The 19398-nt window shown below is 38.5% G+C and overlaps 1 protein-coding gene across 3 annotated transcripts in view; it reads left to right on the forward strand.

The window, feature by feature from the left end:
* The window catches only part of nfatc3a (nuclear factor of activated T cells 3a), a 180491-nt gene that overhangs the window by 101679 nt on the left and 59414 nt on the right, over positions 1-19398 (forward strand). For all 3 annotated transcript variants that reach the window (XM_043707036.1, XM_043707037.1, XM_043707038.1), the window contains exons 7-8: positions 9983-10038; positions 11200-11326. In XM_043707036.1, the coding sequence (XP_043562971.1) occupies positions 9983-10038; positions 11200-11326 (183 nt within the window). The remainder of the gene's footprint in view (positions 1-9982; positions 10039-11199; positions 11327-19398) is intronic.

Raw genomic sequence — 19398 nt, forward strand, 5'->3', positions numbered from 1 at the left:
GGACATACTGGCACTGGAGCATGTCCAGCGGAGGTTCACACGGATGATCCCTGGAATGGTAGATCTAACATACGAGGAACAGCTGAGGATCCTGGGATTGTACTCATTGGAGTTTAGAAGGTTAAGGGGAGATCTAATAGAAACTTACAAGATAATACATGGCTTGGAAAGGGTGGACGTTAGGAAATTGTTTCCGTTAGGCGGGGAGACTAGGACCCGAGGGCACAGCCTTAAAATTAGAGGGGCTCAATTCAGAACAGAAATGCGGAGACATTTCTTCAGCCAGAGAGTAGTGGGCCTGTGGAATTCATTGCCACGGAGTGCAGTGGAGGCCGGGACGCTAAATGTCTTCAAGGCAGAGATTGATAAATTCTTGATATCACAAGGAATTAAGGGCTACGGAGAGAATGCGGGTAAGTGGAGTTGAAATGCCCATCAGCCATGATTAAATGTCGGAGTGGACTCGATGAGCCGAATGGTCTTACTTCCACTCCTATGTCTTATGGTCTTATTCAGTGAGGGTACCATCATTGAATCCCTCACGGTCAACGTCCAGGGGTTACCATTGACCAAAAACTGACCTAGACCAGATATATAAAACTGACTATGAGATCAAGTGCAAAGCTAAAGATTTTGAGGCGAGTAACTCCCCTCCTGTTGATGGTTTATGTCCGAAACGCCGACTAAGTAGCTTTTCAGATGCTGCCTGACCTGCTGTGCCTTTTCCAGTGCCACACTTTATCGACTTTGACTGTCCAGGGTCTATAGTCCTGTTTCCTATTACAAGGTGCAAATCGGGAGTATGATGAAATATTCCCCACTTGCCCACCTCTCACGTCCAGGCAAGTGGGGGATATTTAAGATCCTGGAAAGAGATTTTAACTAGGCAGAACAGTCAAATGGCCAACCTACAGTGTAGTATTTCTCGTAACTAAAGTAATCCTTTTAATGGATGAATTCTATGACGTAATGTATTTTTGTAAAAGTAATGTCTTTGGAACATTTTTCATTGGTTGCACATTAGAGCCATATTTTGATTATTTATCGAAAGTGCCAATTAGAGTAGCAGCTCCCTTGCTGGTCAACTCATTCATATCTCTCCAGCCTTATTTGTTAGCTTGATACGACTGTAATCCTCTTAATTCCAGATCAGAGATTGTAGATTGAGCAGATTGGCAAGCAACTGAATCAGACTGTATGTGTGTGTTTGTAAGTGTATACAAATTAGAGTAACCCGGAAGTAATATTTTGAAATATTTAATTTCAGCTGTATTTAAGTTGGGCTGCGGTTAAGGTTCTGATGAATTGAGCAATGAAAACAATTGATAGGACTTTAAACTATTTAAAAAATTGAGATTGTAGCATCAGGTAAAGTTATTTTACAAGTCTGAACAGCACAGTTGAGGCTATAGAGCAGAACAGTGATTTGGTTGGAGTAAGCAGATTATGTCAGAAAAAAGGTGAGTTTAATAATGGTGATATTGTATTAGTGAGCAAGGTCATCAGGGAAAAATAGGAAAATATGAAAATTAAATTTTGAATGCATAAAGCAAAATTAGTTGAAATAATGATATAACTGGAACACAAATAAAATTCGGCAGATAGAGAAAGTCTAAAACAAAATCAGAAACTGTTGGAAGTACTCAGCAGATCATGGCATTGGGAATAGAGAAACAGTATTGGGTTAATGGCCTTGCAAATCAATGTTAAGGAACTAACTGGTGAACAGGCTGTTTTAGATCAATATATAACGAGACAAGGTTAATTAAGTTATCTTACAGTTAAGGCCTGATATGTTTCTGTAACTTGGTTATTCCATTGTGTCCATTTCATTTTTGTACCAAGAGTCCTGGGTTCAAATCCCATCTATCCCTTGGTGTATCATAACACTTCTGAACAGAATAATTTAGAAAGAGCTACTCATTCACCTATTTCTGTTTTCCTAAAATTTACTTACCATTTTAATTATTTTTAATTTATTTATGAGAAGTGTATATCACTGGCTGCACAGCATTTATTGCCCGTCCTTAGTTGCTGTTGAGAAAGTGGTGGTGAGCTGCCTTCTTGTCCCACTGCAGTCCATGTGCTGTAGGTAGATGCACCGGAAAGGAATTCAGGATTTGACCCGTGACAGTGAGAGAACAATGATGTATTTTCAAGTAAGGAAGGTAAGTAGCTTGGAGGGCAACACATGTTTCCATGTATCTGCTGCCCTTGACCTTCTAGATGGAAGTGATCGTATGCTTAGAAGCTGCCATCTCAAGATCTCTGGTGATTTCTGCAGTGCACCTTTTAGATCGTATACACTGCTGCTACTTTGTGTCAGTGGTGGATGGTGTGGATGTGGTCCCACTCAAGTGGGCAGCTTTGTTCTGATGGTGTCAAACTTCTTGAGTTTTGTTGGAGTTGTACTCATCCAGGTAAATGAGGATTTTTCCATCACATGCCTGACTTGTGGCTTGTAGATGATGGACAGGCTTTGGGGAGTCAGGAGGTGAGTTACTTGCTACAGGATTCCTAGCAGCAGACATATTCGTTTTGCTCCTTCTGTTCACACATTATAAACAGGTTTGTTTTATTTGTTCATGGAATATGAGCATCCCAGGGTAGACTGGCATTTATCTCTCATTCCTAATTGGCCAGACAGCAGTTAATAATCAACTGCATTGCTGAGAGTCTGGAGTCACATTTAGTCCAGACCAGGTAAAGATGGGAGATTTCCTTCCCTAAAGGACATGGCTCACAAGTACCTTGTCTAACTGAACAATATTAAAGATAAATATATTCTGGACTTTGCTCATTGGTTTTGAGATATTAGAATATGTTGAGAATATTTTAAAAAAACAAATCCAGGAAGAGATGATGGCTTTGCTGTTTATACCTAACTGCTTTTATATTATATAGGAGATTGTCACATTCAGGAATCTAGAATGTATGTGGGAGAAAGATCACAGGCAGTTGTTTGATTTTTTTTTTCTCTCTTTCTGGGAATTTACTGAAATATCAAATCCTCAAACATCCTTTGACCAAGCCATTAAACTGATCGTTCTCCAATTGAAATTACTTATTCCCAGCAGATGGGAATAAGTTACCTCTGAACAGAAGGTTTGAGTTCAAGTCCCACTTGCCCTGGAGCGGTATCATAACATGTCCAAAGAGGTGGTTGAAAAGTAGTTTATATTTGATCGGAAAAAGTCTAGACAATCTGACAATCTCGATATTCATTTCCTCACCCCTTATGTGGTGAACATCTTGACTGTGATAACTCTGTGCAGTTGACTGACCATTTACAATTCCCTGGACAGTTATAGTTAGCTGGCCCTGACTTACTGCGTTCAGAACACCTGACCAAAAGACTGTATCCTATGAGTGTGGATTGCTGATAACCATGACAAGCTCCCTGGCTTTGTGTCTATGCTAGATGGCACAGCAAGACAGTATTTCTGTGTTCCTGGTATCTCTGGCTGAAAGACAAAGCAGGTAAGGATACTATGAGTATCCACATTGGATCAGAGTGAGCAAGCACTATGAGAGCCTGTGCCTGAGCCTTTGGCCTGGAGATGCAACCTGGTCAACTCCATGAACTAGATGTGTGTACCTGAGAATGCAATGTCTTTGAAGCAGCATTATAATAATAATTGCCAGTGCAAGCCAAAGTGCAGCATTGAAGTACAGAAGTGTACTATAAGTGGTTTGGGAGATATGTCACAAGTTTTCTTAGAAGCTGGTATGTATTGAATACCAGTGTCTATGAGCATGGAGCGCACATGACCAGTTCCTTTGAATGTAGCCTGAGATGTTGGTGTCTGGTGTCCGAGTGAGTGGCAATCTGAAGTCACCAAATACACACTTTAATTTTCATGAATTCTCGATGCTGAACAAAAACTGCGAAAGAACTGCAGATACTGGAAATCAGAAACAAAACAGAATCAAAACAGTTCTGAAGAAGAGTCACTGGACTTGAAAAGTGAACTCTGCTTTCTCTCCATAGATGCTGTCAGACCTGCTGAATTCTCCCAGCAATTTCTGTTTCTGAATCTCAATGTATATCTTGTTTGGCATGATAGGAAGCTGAATATTAATGAAGCATTTAACAAGCTATTATCCTCCTTAATTGGCAACTCATCAGTGCCTATCAAGAATCTTGGCAAGTGCATAAAGGATGCAGCATTTGCTCCTGACATCGAGAAAGATCTAATTGAACTATTCTCTCGTCTCTGCTACTAATCTCGCCATAGCCAACGTTGCTTATACATTTTATAAAATTCCACTTTCTGAATTCCATTTAGATACCTTGGGAGGCACTTTAGTTAACTACAGTCTTCATGTCACATCTTTCAAGACTAACATATTTAGAATTGTTGCAGTGCATTTCAAAAGTGTCATGTCACAAGGTATCACAGTTCCGAAGCATCACTCAGTTGCAATGCAGAAATTCAGAACTGGCTCATATCATCTCTGATCTGTGTGATGTCAATCAGATAAACTAAATGTAAGCCAGTTAAATATTTTGAAGTGCCACTGAGGCAGAAGAATCTTGCAGAAAAATAATTCATTTTTTTGAAGTTGCTATTCATGAATTAGCAAGTACAACATAGTAGAATTCACATAATTTCACAATTTTTTCCAACACCAATGCAGTCCACCACATAAGTGATTTGTACACAACTTGAACTAACAAAACAAATTTTGTGAATATCAATAACCCCATCCTTTTGTCTTTGTTATGTAATATTCAATATGGTGCGGAACATTTGCCCACATAACCCTCTTTATCTAGAGTTTGAAAGTTTCACGTGTGCTTATGTGGTGAGATTTCCAGCTACTGTGGGCAGATTTGTCTCCCTATATCAAGGTAAAAATCAAAGGTCTTAAAGTTCTAAATTTATCTCTATGCAACCACAATCACTAAAACCTCCTGTGTCTCTGAATTGAAAACTTAAAAATGCCAACTAAATTGCAAGTGGTAGGAAAAGGCAAAATCTATTTTTTTTACACCCATCAACACTTTGTAGCCTATTGTCATTAATTGAATATCATTAGCCAAGTAATGTATGGGAAGTGTTTTATATTATGGTATTGTTGAGGGTTTTATTTTTGCAAATGTGTCAGAAGGAATGTTAATAAGATCCCCTAATGCTGAGCTTGGATATACAAACTGCAATCAGTCAGGGGAGAAAGAGGGGCCTGCAGATGTTGGAGATCAGAGTCAAAAAGTGTGGTGCTGGAAAAGCACAGCCGGTCGGGCAGTGTCCGAGGAGCAGGAGAGTCGACGTTTTGAGCATAAGCTGTTCATCAGGGATCATTCCTGATGAAGAGCTTATGCTCAAAACGTCAATTCTGCTGCTCCTCGGATGCTGCCTGATCAGCTGTGCTTTTCCAGCACCACACGTTTTGACTCTGCAATCAATCAGGTCCTATTAATGAAGGAACCAGAAGTTTAAAAGGAAATCCTGTTTTGACAATTTGTGAAATGTAATTAATTTTAAAAATTCAGATGTTTGGAAGACATTCCAGTGAGGCTAAAATTGAGAGCAAGGAATGCAATTTGCTTTATCTAGAAAGAAAATGAATTTGAAAATGTGTAAAACTTAGATAACACCAATATGAATTTCCTAGCAACAAAATAGAGCAAGCAAGCCGAGAATAATTTGATGTTCAATTCTAGTTTCAGTTTTTTTTCTCTCAATATCTTAATTTGAAGTGGTATGTGTGGTAGTAATGAAATTAGTGCTGAGTTACAGATGTCTTCAGTTTTTCTGTAAGAACCTCCTTAAAACCCAACTCTTGTAACTTGTTGATCATCTGCCCTAATATCTCTTTATTTAGTTTAGTGTCAAATTTGTTTTATTGCACCCCTCTGAAGCCCCGTGGGGTACTTTGTTACTTTAAACGTACTGTATAAATGCATGTCTGCTTCTACTAATGTCATTCCCTTATTGTACAATAGCTATTAATCAGAAATCACAATTTATCTGTCCCATTTTAACACAATGGGGGTAAGGTGAAGAGGAAGATCCCAAGAAATAACTATCTGATACATTATGGTAACTGAACCCATGCCACTGATGTTGCTGTAGCCATCTGAATTAACAATTCCAATAAGTGCATGCAGTTGTTGTAGACTTGTGTTTTTGTCAAAATATTTAATGTAGTTAACTAATTATAACAATTGCATTGATTATATTGGTGCAGTTACATTGGGATGTTGGTTTTAAAGATTTAAACATTGACAATTTTGGCAAGAAGTTCATTTCTTTTATAGAACAATTGTGCATAAAGTTTAGATTTTCATCCTGCCTAAGCAAAACTTATTTCCAAAATTTAGTAATAAAACTTGACTCATATTCTGTGTTTGTCAGCATAGAGATGTAAAGCACAGAAACAGACCCTTCGGTCCAACCAACAGATATCCCAATCCAATCTAGTCCCACCTGCCAGCATCCGGCCCATATTCCTCCAAACCCTTCCTATTCATATACCCATCCAAAGCCTTTTAAATGTTGCAATTGTACTAGCCTCCACCATTTCCTCTGGCAGCTCATTCCATACACGTACCACCCTCTCACCTAAACTTTTGCCCTCTAGTTCTGGACTTGCCCACCCCAAGGAAAAGTCTTTGTCTATTTATCATAAATTCAACCCCACATCCACATAATTCCTATAGATTATAGATGGTTTAGGCACCAGCACTGGTCCCTGTAACACCCCACTCATTACAGCTTGGCAACCCAAAAAAGATCCATCCATCTCTGCTCTCTGTTGCCTGTTAGCTAACCAGAGCTATTACCCCGTACTTCACAATTGCTTACTTTGTATGTAACCTTTGAGGCACCTTATCAAATGCCCTTTGGAAATCTAAATATGCCGCATTCACAGGCTTCCTTTTAACTACCTTCTTTATTACTTCTTCAAAAAGATCTAAAAAGTTAGTTAAACATAAGATCAGAAGAACAGGAGAGTCAGCGTTTTGGGCAAGACTGATGAAGGGTCCTGCCCGAAATGTCGACTCTTCAGTTCTGATGCTGCTTGACCTGCTGTACTTTTACCTGCTCCACATCTTATTGGCTCCAGCATCTGTAGTCCTCACCATCTCCAATTAAACATGAGACCCCTTTCACAAAACCATATTGACTCTGCCTGATAACATAGTTATTTTCCAAATAAGTGCTATAACTTCCTTAAAATGGATTCTAGCAATTTCCCCTTGACCAAAGTTAGGCTAACTGGCTTATATTTTCCTGCTTTCCATCTCCCATCATTCTTGAATAATAGTGATACATCAGCTATTCAATTTACTGGGAATATCAGAAAGTTTGGAATTTTTAACCAATGCCTGTTTATAGAAAAGACTATTTAGCTGCAAAATATAGGAAAGACAATTAGCATGTGTTTGAAATAATGCATAATCATAGTTATAGTTAGTGAATAAATTTATATCAACTGTTTCTAGCAATGAAGCGTATATATAGACAGCATGAAATTGGATGAAGAATAGACAATGGTGGAACCGTAGAGAAAACTGAGGTTTAAGGGTAATATGGCCTCGAAGCTTTTTAATTCAAGTGAAGCCTTACAGCTTCTACAGGAAGGATTTATAGACTAAATTCAATGACATCGAATTTGGTGAGATGGCCTGGGAACTACAAAATGGTACAAACTTCAAGTGAAATTTATGGACAAGGATGGAGGAGATTGCTACCTATGTGTGATTTACATATAAAGAAAGTAAGTGATGTAAGACACTGATGTTCAAATAGCTAAGCATTATAATAAAAGATGTTAAACAGTTTTTGGAGGCACAAGCCTCAATGTTCAATCATTGGAGCAATAATCAACAAAGCAAAATAAATTATGAACTGTACAACTAAAATATTGGAAAAGACATTGGAAAAAACCATATTCAGATTGTGCTATATCAGACCGCACTCCTTGTAAAATTTGATTAATCAAAACACGAGAGTCATTTAAACTATGAAAACAGTTCAGAGAACAATTGTGTTGATCCTGAGTATCAGAATACTGACTCATGCCAAAAAGACTGGAGGAACATGGACCAAAATAATAAAAGGTGTGAAAAAGGTAAATCTGTAATATTTAATACATATTATACCGTTATAACATGACAAAGAATCCACGTATAAGGCAAATTAAGGCATGATTTCAGTAAGGTCTTCAGTGTGATCAATGTAAGGATTAAGCATCAGTTTAGGGTGATGGAGGCAAAGTTCCTGCAGTTGTGTAAACGATTCAATACTATGATATGACTGCTAGGGATTTTCTCAATGGAAATCTATAGTTGCATGAGTTTCATTATCTTGTAAAGCAAAGGGCTTCCACCCTTGCATTCACTTGTTTCTGGCAAATATGAAAAATTAGTATTTTTAGATGTGTTTTTATTTCTTATATGATTTGTCTAGAAACTGAAGTCTTAGTGTCTGTGAAATGAAATCTAAATAGAGCATTTTCCACCTCCTGGTATGTATTCCAAAAAAACAGTGGGATGAACAACAAACAAAATATTGAACTTTGTTTACTTTCATTTGAATTTTGACTTTTTTAGTGATCTGCCATCGAATGTGGGCATCATTGACAAAGCCAGCATTTGTTGTCCATCCTTACCTGCTACAACTGATTGGTTTGATAAATCAATTTAGGAGGCCGTTTAGAATCAATCACATTGCTTTGGGTCTAAACTCGTATATCAGCCAGGCCCAGTTAAGGATGATAGATTTCCTTACTAAATGGCATTTCTGAACCAGTTGAGTTTTTGCAATAGTTAGTAACTTGTCATGATCATTACTGGACAAAGTGAGGATTAAAGATGCTGGAGATCAGATTTGAAAAGTGTGGCGCTGGAAAAGCACAGCAGGTCAGGCAGCATCGAAAGAGCAGGAAAGTCTATGTTTTGGTTTTTTCCTGATGAAGGGCTTATGCCAAAACAATGACCATTACTTGGACTAGCTATCCGTTCCAGATTTAGTGATACGTATTAAGAAACTATGTGGGGATCTCTCCTTGAGGGAATTATCAGAAACAACCCTTTTCAAAATTAATGTATTTATTACTGGGAGTATTTTTCAAATTTCACCTGATATCACTCAGAGGTAAAATTCAGTGAATATCTCCATGGAACAATATTATGAAGTTCTTTTTAATATTCATGATCAATGAACTTTGCTAGCTCTAAAGCATTGTGTAAATCTCAGCTGAAGACTCATCGTTTTTTTTTGTCTGTTCTGCAGATACTGGCTGAAATGTTCATGTTACCCTCTATTCAAATTTGCAGTTACTTCAGCCCCCAAAATAATGAATTCGATGTATTATTAACATTCCTAAGCTGGCAAAACCAGTGTATTGTAAATACAAATGAAATGCTATATGTAGATTGTACTTTAAAAGCAACACAAATGATAATAAAGAAAATGGTGTTTTGTTTTAAAGGGTTTGTGTAGAAAACATTATGAATTATGTAAGCTATTGTGATTTCATTCTAACTTTGTGTGGTATTGATTTGTACAAACCAGATGACTCTCGTTTTGATGCCATGGTCAATTCTACAGGCACTGGCTGAAATCCCAAGCTTCTATCCATGTTAGTTACCATCTGCATGAGTAACATGAGCCAGTAATTGTGAACCAACCTATCTCAGTTGAGGGTTCATAGTTCTGAATTTGGAAGGTTTTGGTTTTCAAACTGTACTTGTGGACTTAAATAAATAATTTAAGTTGATAACCAGTGCAGTAACCAGGGATTGTTCCATTGTCTACTGATGACCCATGTGGTGATTGCTGACTTTTGTATAGCTTAAAGTGTTTAAAATGTGGAATCTTATGGTTTTGTTCTGTTAGTAAGTAACTGTGTTTTCAAATGTTGGTGCCTTTAATCAAAACATTACTGGCCTCTAAACAGAGCCAATTTTGGAATATGCAGTGGAATCGTAGCAAAGTAAGTTCTCTGATTATTCTGATGTGTTTCACAGATGGGCGCCCTCAATGGGAGGTAGAAGGAAAAATTATCAGGGAGAAGTCACAAGGGGTAAGTTTTTGTTTCTTTTTGATGTTATTCACTATGGTTAGATATAGACTGCCGTTTATATTTGGAGTGATTACTTATCATTGTTTTGATGAATGTTTAAAAAAGTCATAAGTAACCTTTTCAGAATTTCTTCCAAATAATGTTGAACTGCCTGAATTATGAAGATGAAAAGCAGCCGTCACATATTTTCCCTATTATCCATGTTGACTTGAACAATGAAAATTTTATTTGATTACATGCAAGACTTTTCTTGTACAGGTAGTTCTTGTATAACACTCATTTCGGAAGCGCAAATTGGCTATAATGCGATTGATGAATTATGGACATTGTTTGCATGACAAGAACTTTCTGCTGAACGGGCATATCAGGTTTTCCATAGTATGGTCTTATACAGCACGATCTTCTGCAGTGGTTTTCCATAGGGCAGTTTTTCGTAACACAAGGTTGCAGACAAACACAAGTGTCACGCTATAGCAGAACAATCTGTAATTCTATTTTTTAAGGCAAAGGAAATGAAATGCCATTTCACGGTTGTCTGTCCTTTCAATAGGTTTAAGTAGAATAAAATTCATCTTGAAAAATTCTTCTTTAATTATGTGCCAAATACTTTAATTGCTTTAAGTGGCATTAGAGACTTTACACATCCACACATTACTCCTTGATCAGAGGTTTTATTTTGCAATAAGATTTTATTTTACCGCCTTCATCAAAATAGGCTAAAGTCTTCAAAAAAGTCAATCGGGCTTGATATTGTAATCTTGTGCCAATGATAATGTTACTGTGTGTGTTGAGCTCAGCCTAATTCGATCATAACATCAGTAATCAGTTATTTTCTGATTGGAAAATTTTGTTTGAGTATTTTGAAACCTAATCTTTGGAGTCTAATTATATTTTAAAATTTATACCATTTACACTTTATCATTTTTAAACCAAAAGCTCATTTATGATCTTCCCAGTATCTCAAGTCCATTCTTCATTTTATTGAGGAGTGAAGTGAAATGTGGAAGATACCAGGAACTGAAATTGCAGTTTTACTATTGGTACTGCCGTACGAAATTCAAAAGCCACCTTGATGATGATCATCAATATTTACATTTTCAAACTTTAAACAGTAGAAAGCAAACAGTGCATGAATTTAATTTTGAAGTTATCTTGTTTCAGGTTAATCTTGTTGTTGAAGTCCCTCCATACCATAACAAAAATGTTACGTCTGCAGTTCAAGTTCAGTTTTATGTTTGCAATGGCAAGAGAAAAAGAAGTCAGTCCCAGCGCTTTACTTACATGCCAGGTAAATAATTTCAGTGTTCTATTTTGACTACCAAAAAAGGGCAAGTTATATTTTCTCTTCAATAAAATTGCATATTTCTTGAAAAAAAACACTTGCTTTTCATTGTATTGCCGTTTCAAAGCTGTATGTTGACTTGAAATAAGTAAAATTCTAAGGAATGGACCCACGATACATATTTCACTAAAAAGTTTAAGTATTATATTAAACTCAAGAAAAGATACGATTGTGCAAAGATAGATGGCAGGTCAGAAAATTGGACAGAATGTAAAAATGGTAACAAAGAATTATTGCAAGATTAAAAAGGAGGAAAAGTTAAGAGTATAAGAGAAAATTAGCCAAGATATATAAGCAGATAGAAAAACGTTATTTAGATACTTTAAAATGGTTAACACAGTGAATGTTGGTCCTCTCAAAAGTTTGGGGAATTATAAGGTTAAAAAGATGGCAGATGAATTGAACAGAGATTTTGTCAGTCTTCACCAGAGAAGATATGAATAACATCCTAGAAATAGCTGTAAATCAGAAATCGAAAGAAAAGGAGCAACTGAAGAAAATTACAATCACCAGGAAAATAGTATGGAATAAATTGTTGGAATTGCAAGTTAACAGGTCAACAGGTCATAGAGCCATAGTTATACAGCACAGAACCGAACCCTTCGGTCCAACTTGTCTGCTTCAACTAGATATCCTAAACCCCTGATGGACTTCATCCTTGGGTCTTAAAAGAGGTGGTTAGTGAGATAGTTGATGTGTTTAAATATTGGACTTTAATAAAGCCTTTGACAGGGTAAACTAACTAATAAAGTTAGATCAAATGGGATTCAGAGTGAGCTTGCCAGTTGGATGCAAAACTGGCTTAATGGCATGACACGGAGCGTGATGGTGGAGGGTTGCTTTTCTGACTGGAGGTCTGTGACCAACTGTGTTCCACAGGATTGGTACTAGGTTCACTTTTGTTTGTCATTTATATAAAGATTTATGTGAGAATATAGAAGGCATGGTTAGTAAGTTTGCAGATGACACCAAATTTGGTGGTAGAGTGGACAGCGAAAAAGGTAAGATAACAAAGAGATATTGATTGATTGGATCAATGGGAAAAAGAGTAGCGGATGGAGTTTAGTTTGAATGAATGTGAGGTACTGCATTTTGATAAAACAAACAAGGGCAGGACTTATACATTTAAAAGTAGGGCGTTGGGTGGTATTGTAGAACAGAAGAACCCAGAGGTTCGGGTACATAATTTTTTGAAGTCTGCTTCATGTGTAGATAGGGTGGTTAAGAAGGTGTTTAACATGCTTGCCTTCATTGCTCAGACCTTTTGACTATAGGAGTTGGGATGTTATGTTGAGATTGTACAAGATATTGGTGAGACCTCTTCTGAGGGAGTGTATCCAGTTCTGGTTGCCATGTTGACGGAACGGTATTAAGGTGGAGAGGGTTCAGAAGAGATTTACCAAGATGTTGCTGAGAATGGAGAGTTTGAATTTTAAGGAGGGCTGGATAGACTGGGCTTTTTCTCACTGGAGCATAGGAGGTTGAGGAGTGACCTTATATAGTCATAAGGGATATTGGTAAGATGAATGTCAAGTGTCTTTTCCTTAGGGTGATTTCAAGGTTAGGGGACATATTCTTAAGATGCGAAGAGAGATTTTTTAAAAAGGCACTTTTTTTAACATAGTGTGATTCATGTGTGGAATGAACTTCTGATGGAAGTGGTCGATGTGGGTACAGTTACAGTGTCTAAAAAACATTTAGATACTTACATCAATAAGAAATCTTTGTAACAATATGGGTCAAGTGCAGGCAGGTGGGACTAGTTTGTTTTGGGATTATGGTCAGCATGGACTGGTTGGACTGAGGGTCTGTTTCCATACTATTTGACTCTATGCTCTGAACAATCATGGTATTTGGGATAATATATTCATATGGATAAAAAATTGGTTGGCCAACAGGAAGCAGAAAGTAGGAAGAAAGGTAGTTTTCAAGCTGGCAAAATGTCATGAATGGTATGCCACAGGATTTGGTGGGAAGGCCCCAAATCTTTCCAATTTATATAAATTATTTGGATGAAGATGTGGTAGCTAAATTTGTTGATGGCGCAAAGATGGGTAAAAAGTGAGTTGTGAGTAAGTCATAAGGTGCCTACAAATTGATAGGTTACGTGAGTTACCAAAGATCTGGCAAGTGGAGTACAATGTGGAAAAATGTGAAATTGTCCATTTTGGCAGAAAGAATTTTAAAAAGTGCATTATCTAAATGGTGAGAAGTTGCAGAGCTCTGAGATGCAGAGATTTGGGTATCTCAGTGCATGAATCAAAAGAAGTTTAGCATGCAAGTACAGCATGTAATCAGGAAAGATTATAGAATGTTACGGCTTCTTGCAAAGGGAATTGCAGGAGTAGGAAGGTTATGCTTCTGATAAAAGGGGGTGTTAGGAACACGATGTCTGGAAAACTGTGTACAGTATTGATCACTATATTTCAGGATGTTAATGAATTGGAAGCAGTTCAGAGAATGTTTATTAAACTAATACCTGGAATGAGCAGATTGCCTTATGAGGAAAGCCTAGTCAGGCCACGCCTGTCTCATTTAGTGTTTAAGTAAAAACAATGACTGCAGATGCTGGAAACCAGATTTTGGATTAGTGGTGCTGGAAGAGCACAGCAGTTCAGGTAGCATCCGAGGAGCAGCAAAATCGACGTTTCGGGCAAAAGCCCTTCAAATTCCTGATGAAGGGCTTTTGCCCGAAACATCGATTTTGCTGCTCCTCGGATGCTGCCTGAACTGCTGTGCTCATCCAGCACCACTAATCCAAAATCATTTAGTGTTTAGAAGAGTCAGGGGTGACTCACTTGAAATATAAGATTCTGACTGGACTTGACTGGATGGATGTTGAAAGAATGTTTCTTGTGTGGGAGAATGTAGAACTTAGGGTCATCAACCGTAAATAGAGTGTGTGTGTCTACTTTAAATGGACAAGTATAGAGTCATACAGCATGGAAACAGACCCTATGGTCCAACGTGTTCCCATTTGCCTGTATTTGACCCATAACCCTCTAAACCTTTCCTATTCGTGCACATATCCAAATATCTTTTTAAATGTTGTAGTTGTACCTCTTTCTCTGGCAGTTCATTCCACATATAGCCCACTCTCTATGTAAAAAAAAAGTTGCCCATCATGTCCTTTTTAAATCTTTTTCCTCTCACCTTAAAAATATTCCCCCTAGTTTTGAACTCCCCCACCCAAGATACAAGACCCATACTATTCTTATCTATGCCCTCATGATTTTATAAACCTTTATAAGATCACCCCTCAATCTCCTACGCTGTAGTGAAAAAAGTTCCAGCCTATCATTATAACTCAAACCTCCCATTACTGGCAGCATCATAGTATATCTTTTCTGACCTCTCTCCAATTTAATAATATCCTTCCTATAGCAAGGCGACCAGAACCGTACACAGTAGTCCAGAAGAGGCCTCACCAATGCCTTGTACAACCTCAACATAATATTCCAGCTCATACACTTTGCTCAGACGTTTGAGTATAGGTGTGCAGCATGTTTTTTGTAGTGTGTGATGCACCAAATGATTGTCATGACCTCTTGTATTAATTAGTTTAGTTAAAATTCAGCTACAGTAATGCCCTGAATAAAGAGGCAACAAAAAACATTTTGGTATGGGGTATAGGGCTTTTTCTGAAGGGGAGTGAGATATACCATATTGATTGCCATGTGTCCCTACATTGATTAGATTGTGAATGTTTAGCTATAACAACTACCCTGATTTAAACATAATTTTCTTTGCCTCAGTTTCTCCGTGCTGCCTTAACTATTACTGTACTACACTTGGAAGAGTGCCAAGTGCAGGAATGGTTTAGGGGAGCAAAAATTGAAACATTTTGAAATTGCTGAAGTGCAGAAAGCTGGGAAAGGAGAGCATCATTTGCTTCTCCCAATTGAGGGCTCTTATCTATCGATATTTGAAGAAAGCGGAGCGCACTTGAAGTCTTCTCCCAAATGGCCATACAGAACAGTTAAGATGGTGGTGGAATATCTGTGACGACAACCTGGGATTGTACAATGCTGCAGCTGCTGCTACTACAACAATCTGATCTTCCTGACACCATCTGATCAATACTGCTGATAGTTCTCATTCAATGCAAAAATCAGCTCCACAACTTCGGTCCACTGGGCCAGTTTCAGACTGTTTGAGAGCCTTTGGAATTCGCTTCCTCAAAAGGAAGAATCTTTAAATACTTTTAAGGGAGCGATAAATAGATACTTGATTGCAAGATTTGTGAAGGTTTGGTTACTTGATTACCAGAGCGATGAAAGATTATCAGGGATATGCAGGAATGTGAACTTGAGGTTAAAATCAGAACAACCATGGTCTTAATGAGTGATAGAGCTGGCTTGAAGATCCCAGTGGCCTACACTTGTTTGCATGATTAGGCAAAAATGGGTACTGCAGATGCTGGAGATCAGAGCCAAGATTAGAGTGGTGCTGGAAAAACACTGCAGGTCAGGCAGCATCTGAGGAGCAGGAAAATTGATATTTCGTGCAAAAACCCTGAATCAGGAATGAGGCTGGGAGCCTCGCGGGTGGAGAGATAAATGGGAGGAGTGTGGGGCTGGGGAGAAGGTAGCTGAGAGTGCAATAGGTGGATGGAAATAGAGGTAAAGGTGATAGGTCGGGGGGGGAGGGTGGAACAGACAGGTGGGAAGGAAGATTGACAGATGGGACAGGTCATGAGGACAGTGCTGCGCTGGAAGGTTGGAACTGGGGTAAGGTGGGGTGAGGGAAAATGAGGAAACTGGTAAAGTCCATATTGATGCCATGGGGTTGAAGGGACCCGAGGCGGAAGATGAGGTGTTCTTACTCCAGGCATCGGGTGGTGAGGGAGTGGTGATGGAGGAGGCCAAGGTCCTACATGTCCTCAGCAGACTGAGAGGGGGAGTTGAAACGTTGGGCCACGGGGCGGTGGGGTTGATTGTTGTGGGTGTCCTGGAGATGTTCTGTAAAGTGTTCTGCGAGTAGGCGTCCAGCACCACTCTAATCTTGTTTGCGTGATTGTCAAGTTAAAAGTTTTTTTTAGTAGTGTTGCAAAAGAAGCAAGTTAAAACGCTGGGTTGTACCAAATATTGATCAACCCTCACAACAGTTCATTGTTTGGAAATTTGGGTGTCTTTCACAGTCATAATTCTCTGAAGAAAACTATATTCATCTATGATACATTGCAGCTGTTGGCAAAACTGCCTGTCAAATTTAATAAAAAGAGAAGAATGATAGAGCTGAGGGAAAAACCAATGGAATCATGACACACCTTAAAAAAAAAAGTGAAATGTCTTAGGACAGTGAATTCTGAAATTAGGGCTCCCAGTGATTTCCAGTATTTGTTATTTTTTCTTTCTGTTCCCCGGTTCAGAATCTTATTTTTTTTGTTTGTGCTGGCAGGTACACTATTTTGTTTGGCAGCAGTCCTTTGAGTTTTGACATTTGCAATAGCAATTGCTGCTACTTTCAAACAAAAAAAAGGACCATAGGAGAATATGTTTAAAAATGATTGACTTATGATATTATGGTTTTTGCTTATACTAGTAACCACTTTTCAATAGGTTAGGATAGAATTTACTGTAAAAATAACATTAATGGCATTAACTGCAGATTTGTGTGCAAAACAGACAAGCTTGAGGAAGGCACAGTTTTTTTTCTTTCGTGGAATGTGAGCATTGCTGACCGAGCCAGCATTTATTGCCCATCCCAGTTTGCCCTGGACAATGTGAATGATGATTTATTGTCACTTGTTGTCTGTAATGAATAAAACAGTAAAGTAGTGAAAAGCTTCAACTGTTGCCACAATCCAGTGCCATTTTGAATATTTTAAGAATAAAAAGATATAGCTGACAGAGAACACATCTTCATTCTGCCACCTCTGTCATGAGTCCTAAACCCTGAGCTGGCTGACCAACAGCAACCATGCTGCCACTCCTCTGCCAATTACACCAGACCCACCCAGGTCAGAGTTCCAATTCTTCAGGTGCCACTTCTTAGCTGGGCCCATCTTGCCAACAGGCTGCTGATGGTAGCCCTGCAACCATGAGCCCCTAGTTCTGCTGCTGCCACCACCTTGCCAATAACCAGGAATCCCCAGCTCTAGGACTACCACAACCAGGAGCTGCCATTGCCACCTTGCCGTTGGTGAGCAGCTTTATTGAACTGTTGCAATTCACGTGGTGTAGGTAAGTACACAATGCTGTTAGAAATGTTGTTCTCAGATTTGTGTCCAGCGAGGTGAAGGAGTGTTGGTTTAGTTGATATATGGCTTGGAGGGAACTTTCAGGTGATGGTGCTCCTTGTTCTTCCAAGTGTTAAGAGATCAGAGGTTCAGAAGGGGTGCTGTTGATGGTGTAATGTTGAATTGCTGCACACTGCATCTTGCAGATGGTACACAATGCTACACTTTTCATTGATAGTGAAGACTGAATATTTGACATGGTTTATGGGGTGTCAGCCAAACAGGTTGCCCAAAATGTTAAGCTGCTCAAGCATTGGACCACATTCATCCAAGCACGTGGAGAATACAGTATTCCATTAGTCTCCATATTCATGCTTTGTAATTAATATACGTAGTTAAACTTAAATCTAGAACTTGTTCATTTATAGGCTTTACAGCATCACCATCTGACTTCCCATTGAATTGTATTGAACAGTGTGTAATTCATGTATTGACATCATAGTTGTAAGGTAAACTAATAAATTTGGGGTTTGTCTGTTTCAGTCTTAAATACCCATTTAACTAATTGCTTTTGAAGTTTGTTTTTAAAAGCATTTAGATTTTATTTAGTTTTGGAAATTATTTTAAACATCACATTATCTTTACTGTTTTTCTTTCCTTTTCTAATCTTTCTTCATCCAGTCTTTACCTTCCCTTTTTATTTTGCTTTCTGTATTTGATATGACATTGAATTCTCTTTTCTAACTAGCATTTCCTCACACAAGCTCTGTACTGCTCATGAACAAATTTTCAAGCTCATTGATTAAGAAGTTATATTTGCATGCTCTGTTCGGATACATCTTGGATGCTTTGCACTCGATGCCATGTGCCAGTTACAGCAAACACATTGCACAAGCTTTCATAAACTCAGACGTTTACAGCACAGAAGGAAATCTTTCTGCCCATTACATTGATACTGATCAACAAAACTACACTCATCACATTTTCCAACTTTTGGCACATAGTCCTAGAGGCTATGACAACAGAAGTGGACATTTACATACTGTTTAAATGGAATGACAGTTTCTGACTCAACCACTCTCTGAGGGGATTTCTCCTCCCTTCTTCTCTGTCTACTACCTCTTATCTTCATTCACCAAAAACAGCAAGGGCCCTAACACCAGTCTCTGTGGAAGCTTACTGGAGTCAGACTTCCAGTCACAGAAGCATTCCTCTACCATCATCCTCTGTTCCTGCCTGTCAGTCAATTTTAGATTCAACATTCCACTTTGCTGTGGATACCATGGGTTCTTACTTTTTTGATCAGTCTGCCATGAGGGACCAGATGATATGTCTTGCTCAGGTCCATATAGACCACATCAATTGCATTGCCCTTATCAACATTCCTGGTTACCACCTCAACATATGTGATCCTGGTTGTCAAATGTGACCTTCCTGTAACAAATCAATGTTGAACTATCCCTGATAAATCTGTCTCTCCAAATATATACAGTGTCCCTCAGATTTTTTTCTAATGTTTTGTTCACTATCAAGGTTAGGCTGACTGGCCTATAATTTCCTAGCCTACTCCAATCTTTCTTTTCTAATAATGGGACAACATTAACATTTCTCCATCTTCTGGCACCTCGCCTATGGACAGAGTTGAAAATTACATCCATGACCTCTGATTTCTCTTGCTTTGCCTCCCTGATAAACATTTAACCCAGATGAGGATTGTGCCCACCTCCACTGGGTCAACTCGGATTACCTTTCTGGTCCATAAAGGGTCCTCCTCCTTCTAATGATTTTCTTGTTCTCCTCCTTCCCCCCACCCCCTGCACCACTCCTCCTCCCCCCC

This window comes from Chiloscyllium plagiosum, chromosome 17 (assembly GCF_004010195.1).
Source record: "Chiloscyllium plagiosum isolate BGI_BamShark_2017 chromosome 17, ASM401019v2, whole genome shotgun sequence".
NCBI classification, from domain to species: domain Eukaryota; kingdom Metazoa; phylum Chordata; class Chondrichthyes; order Orectolobiformes; family Hemiscylliidae; genus Chiloscyllium; species Chiloscyllium plagiosum.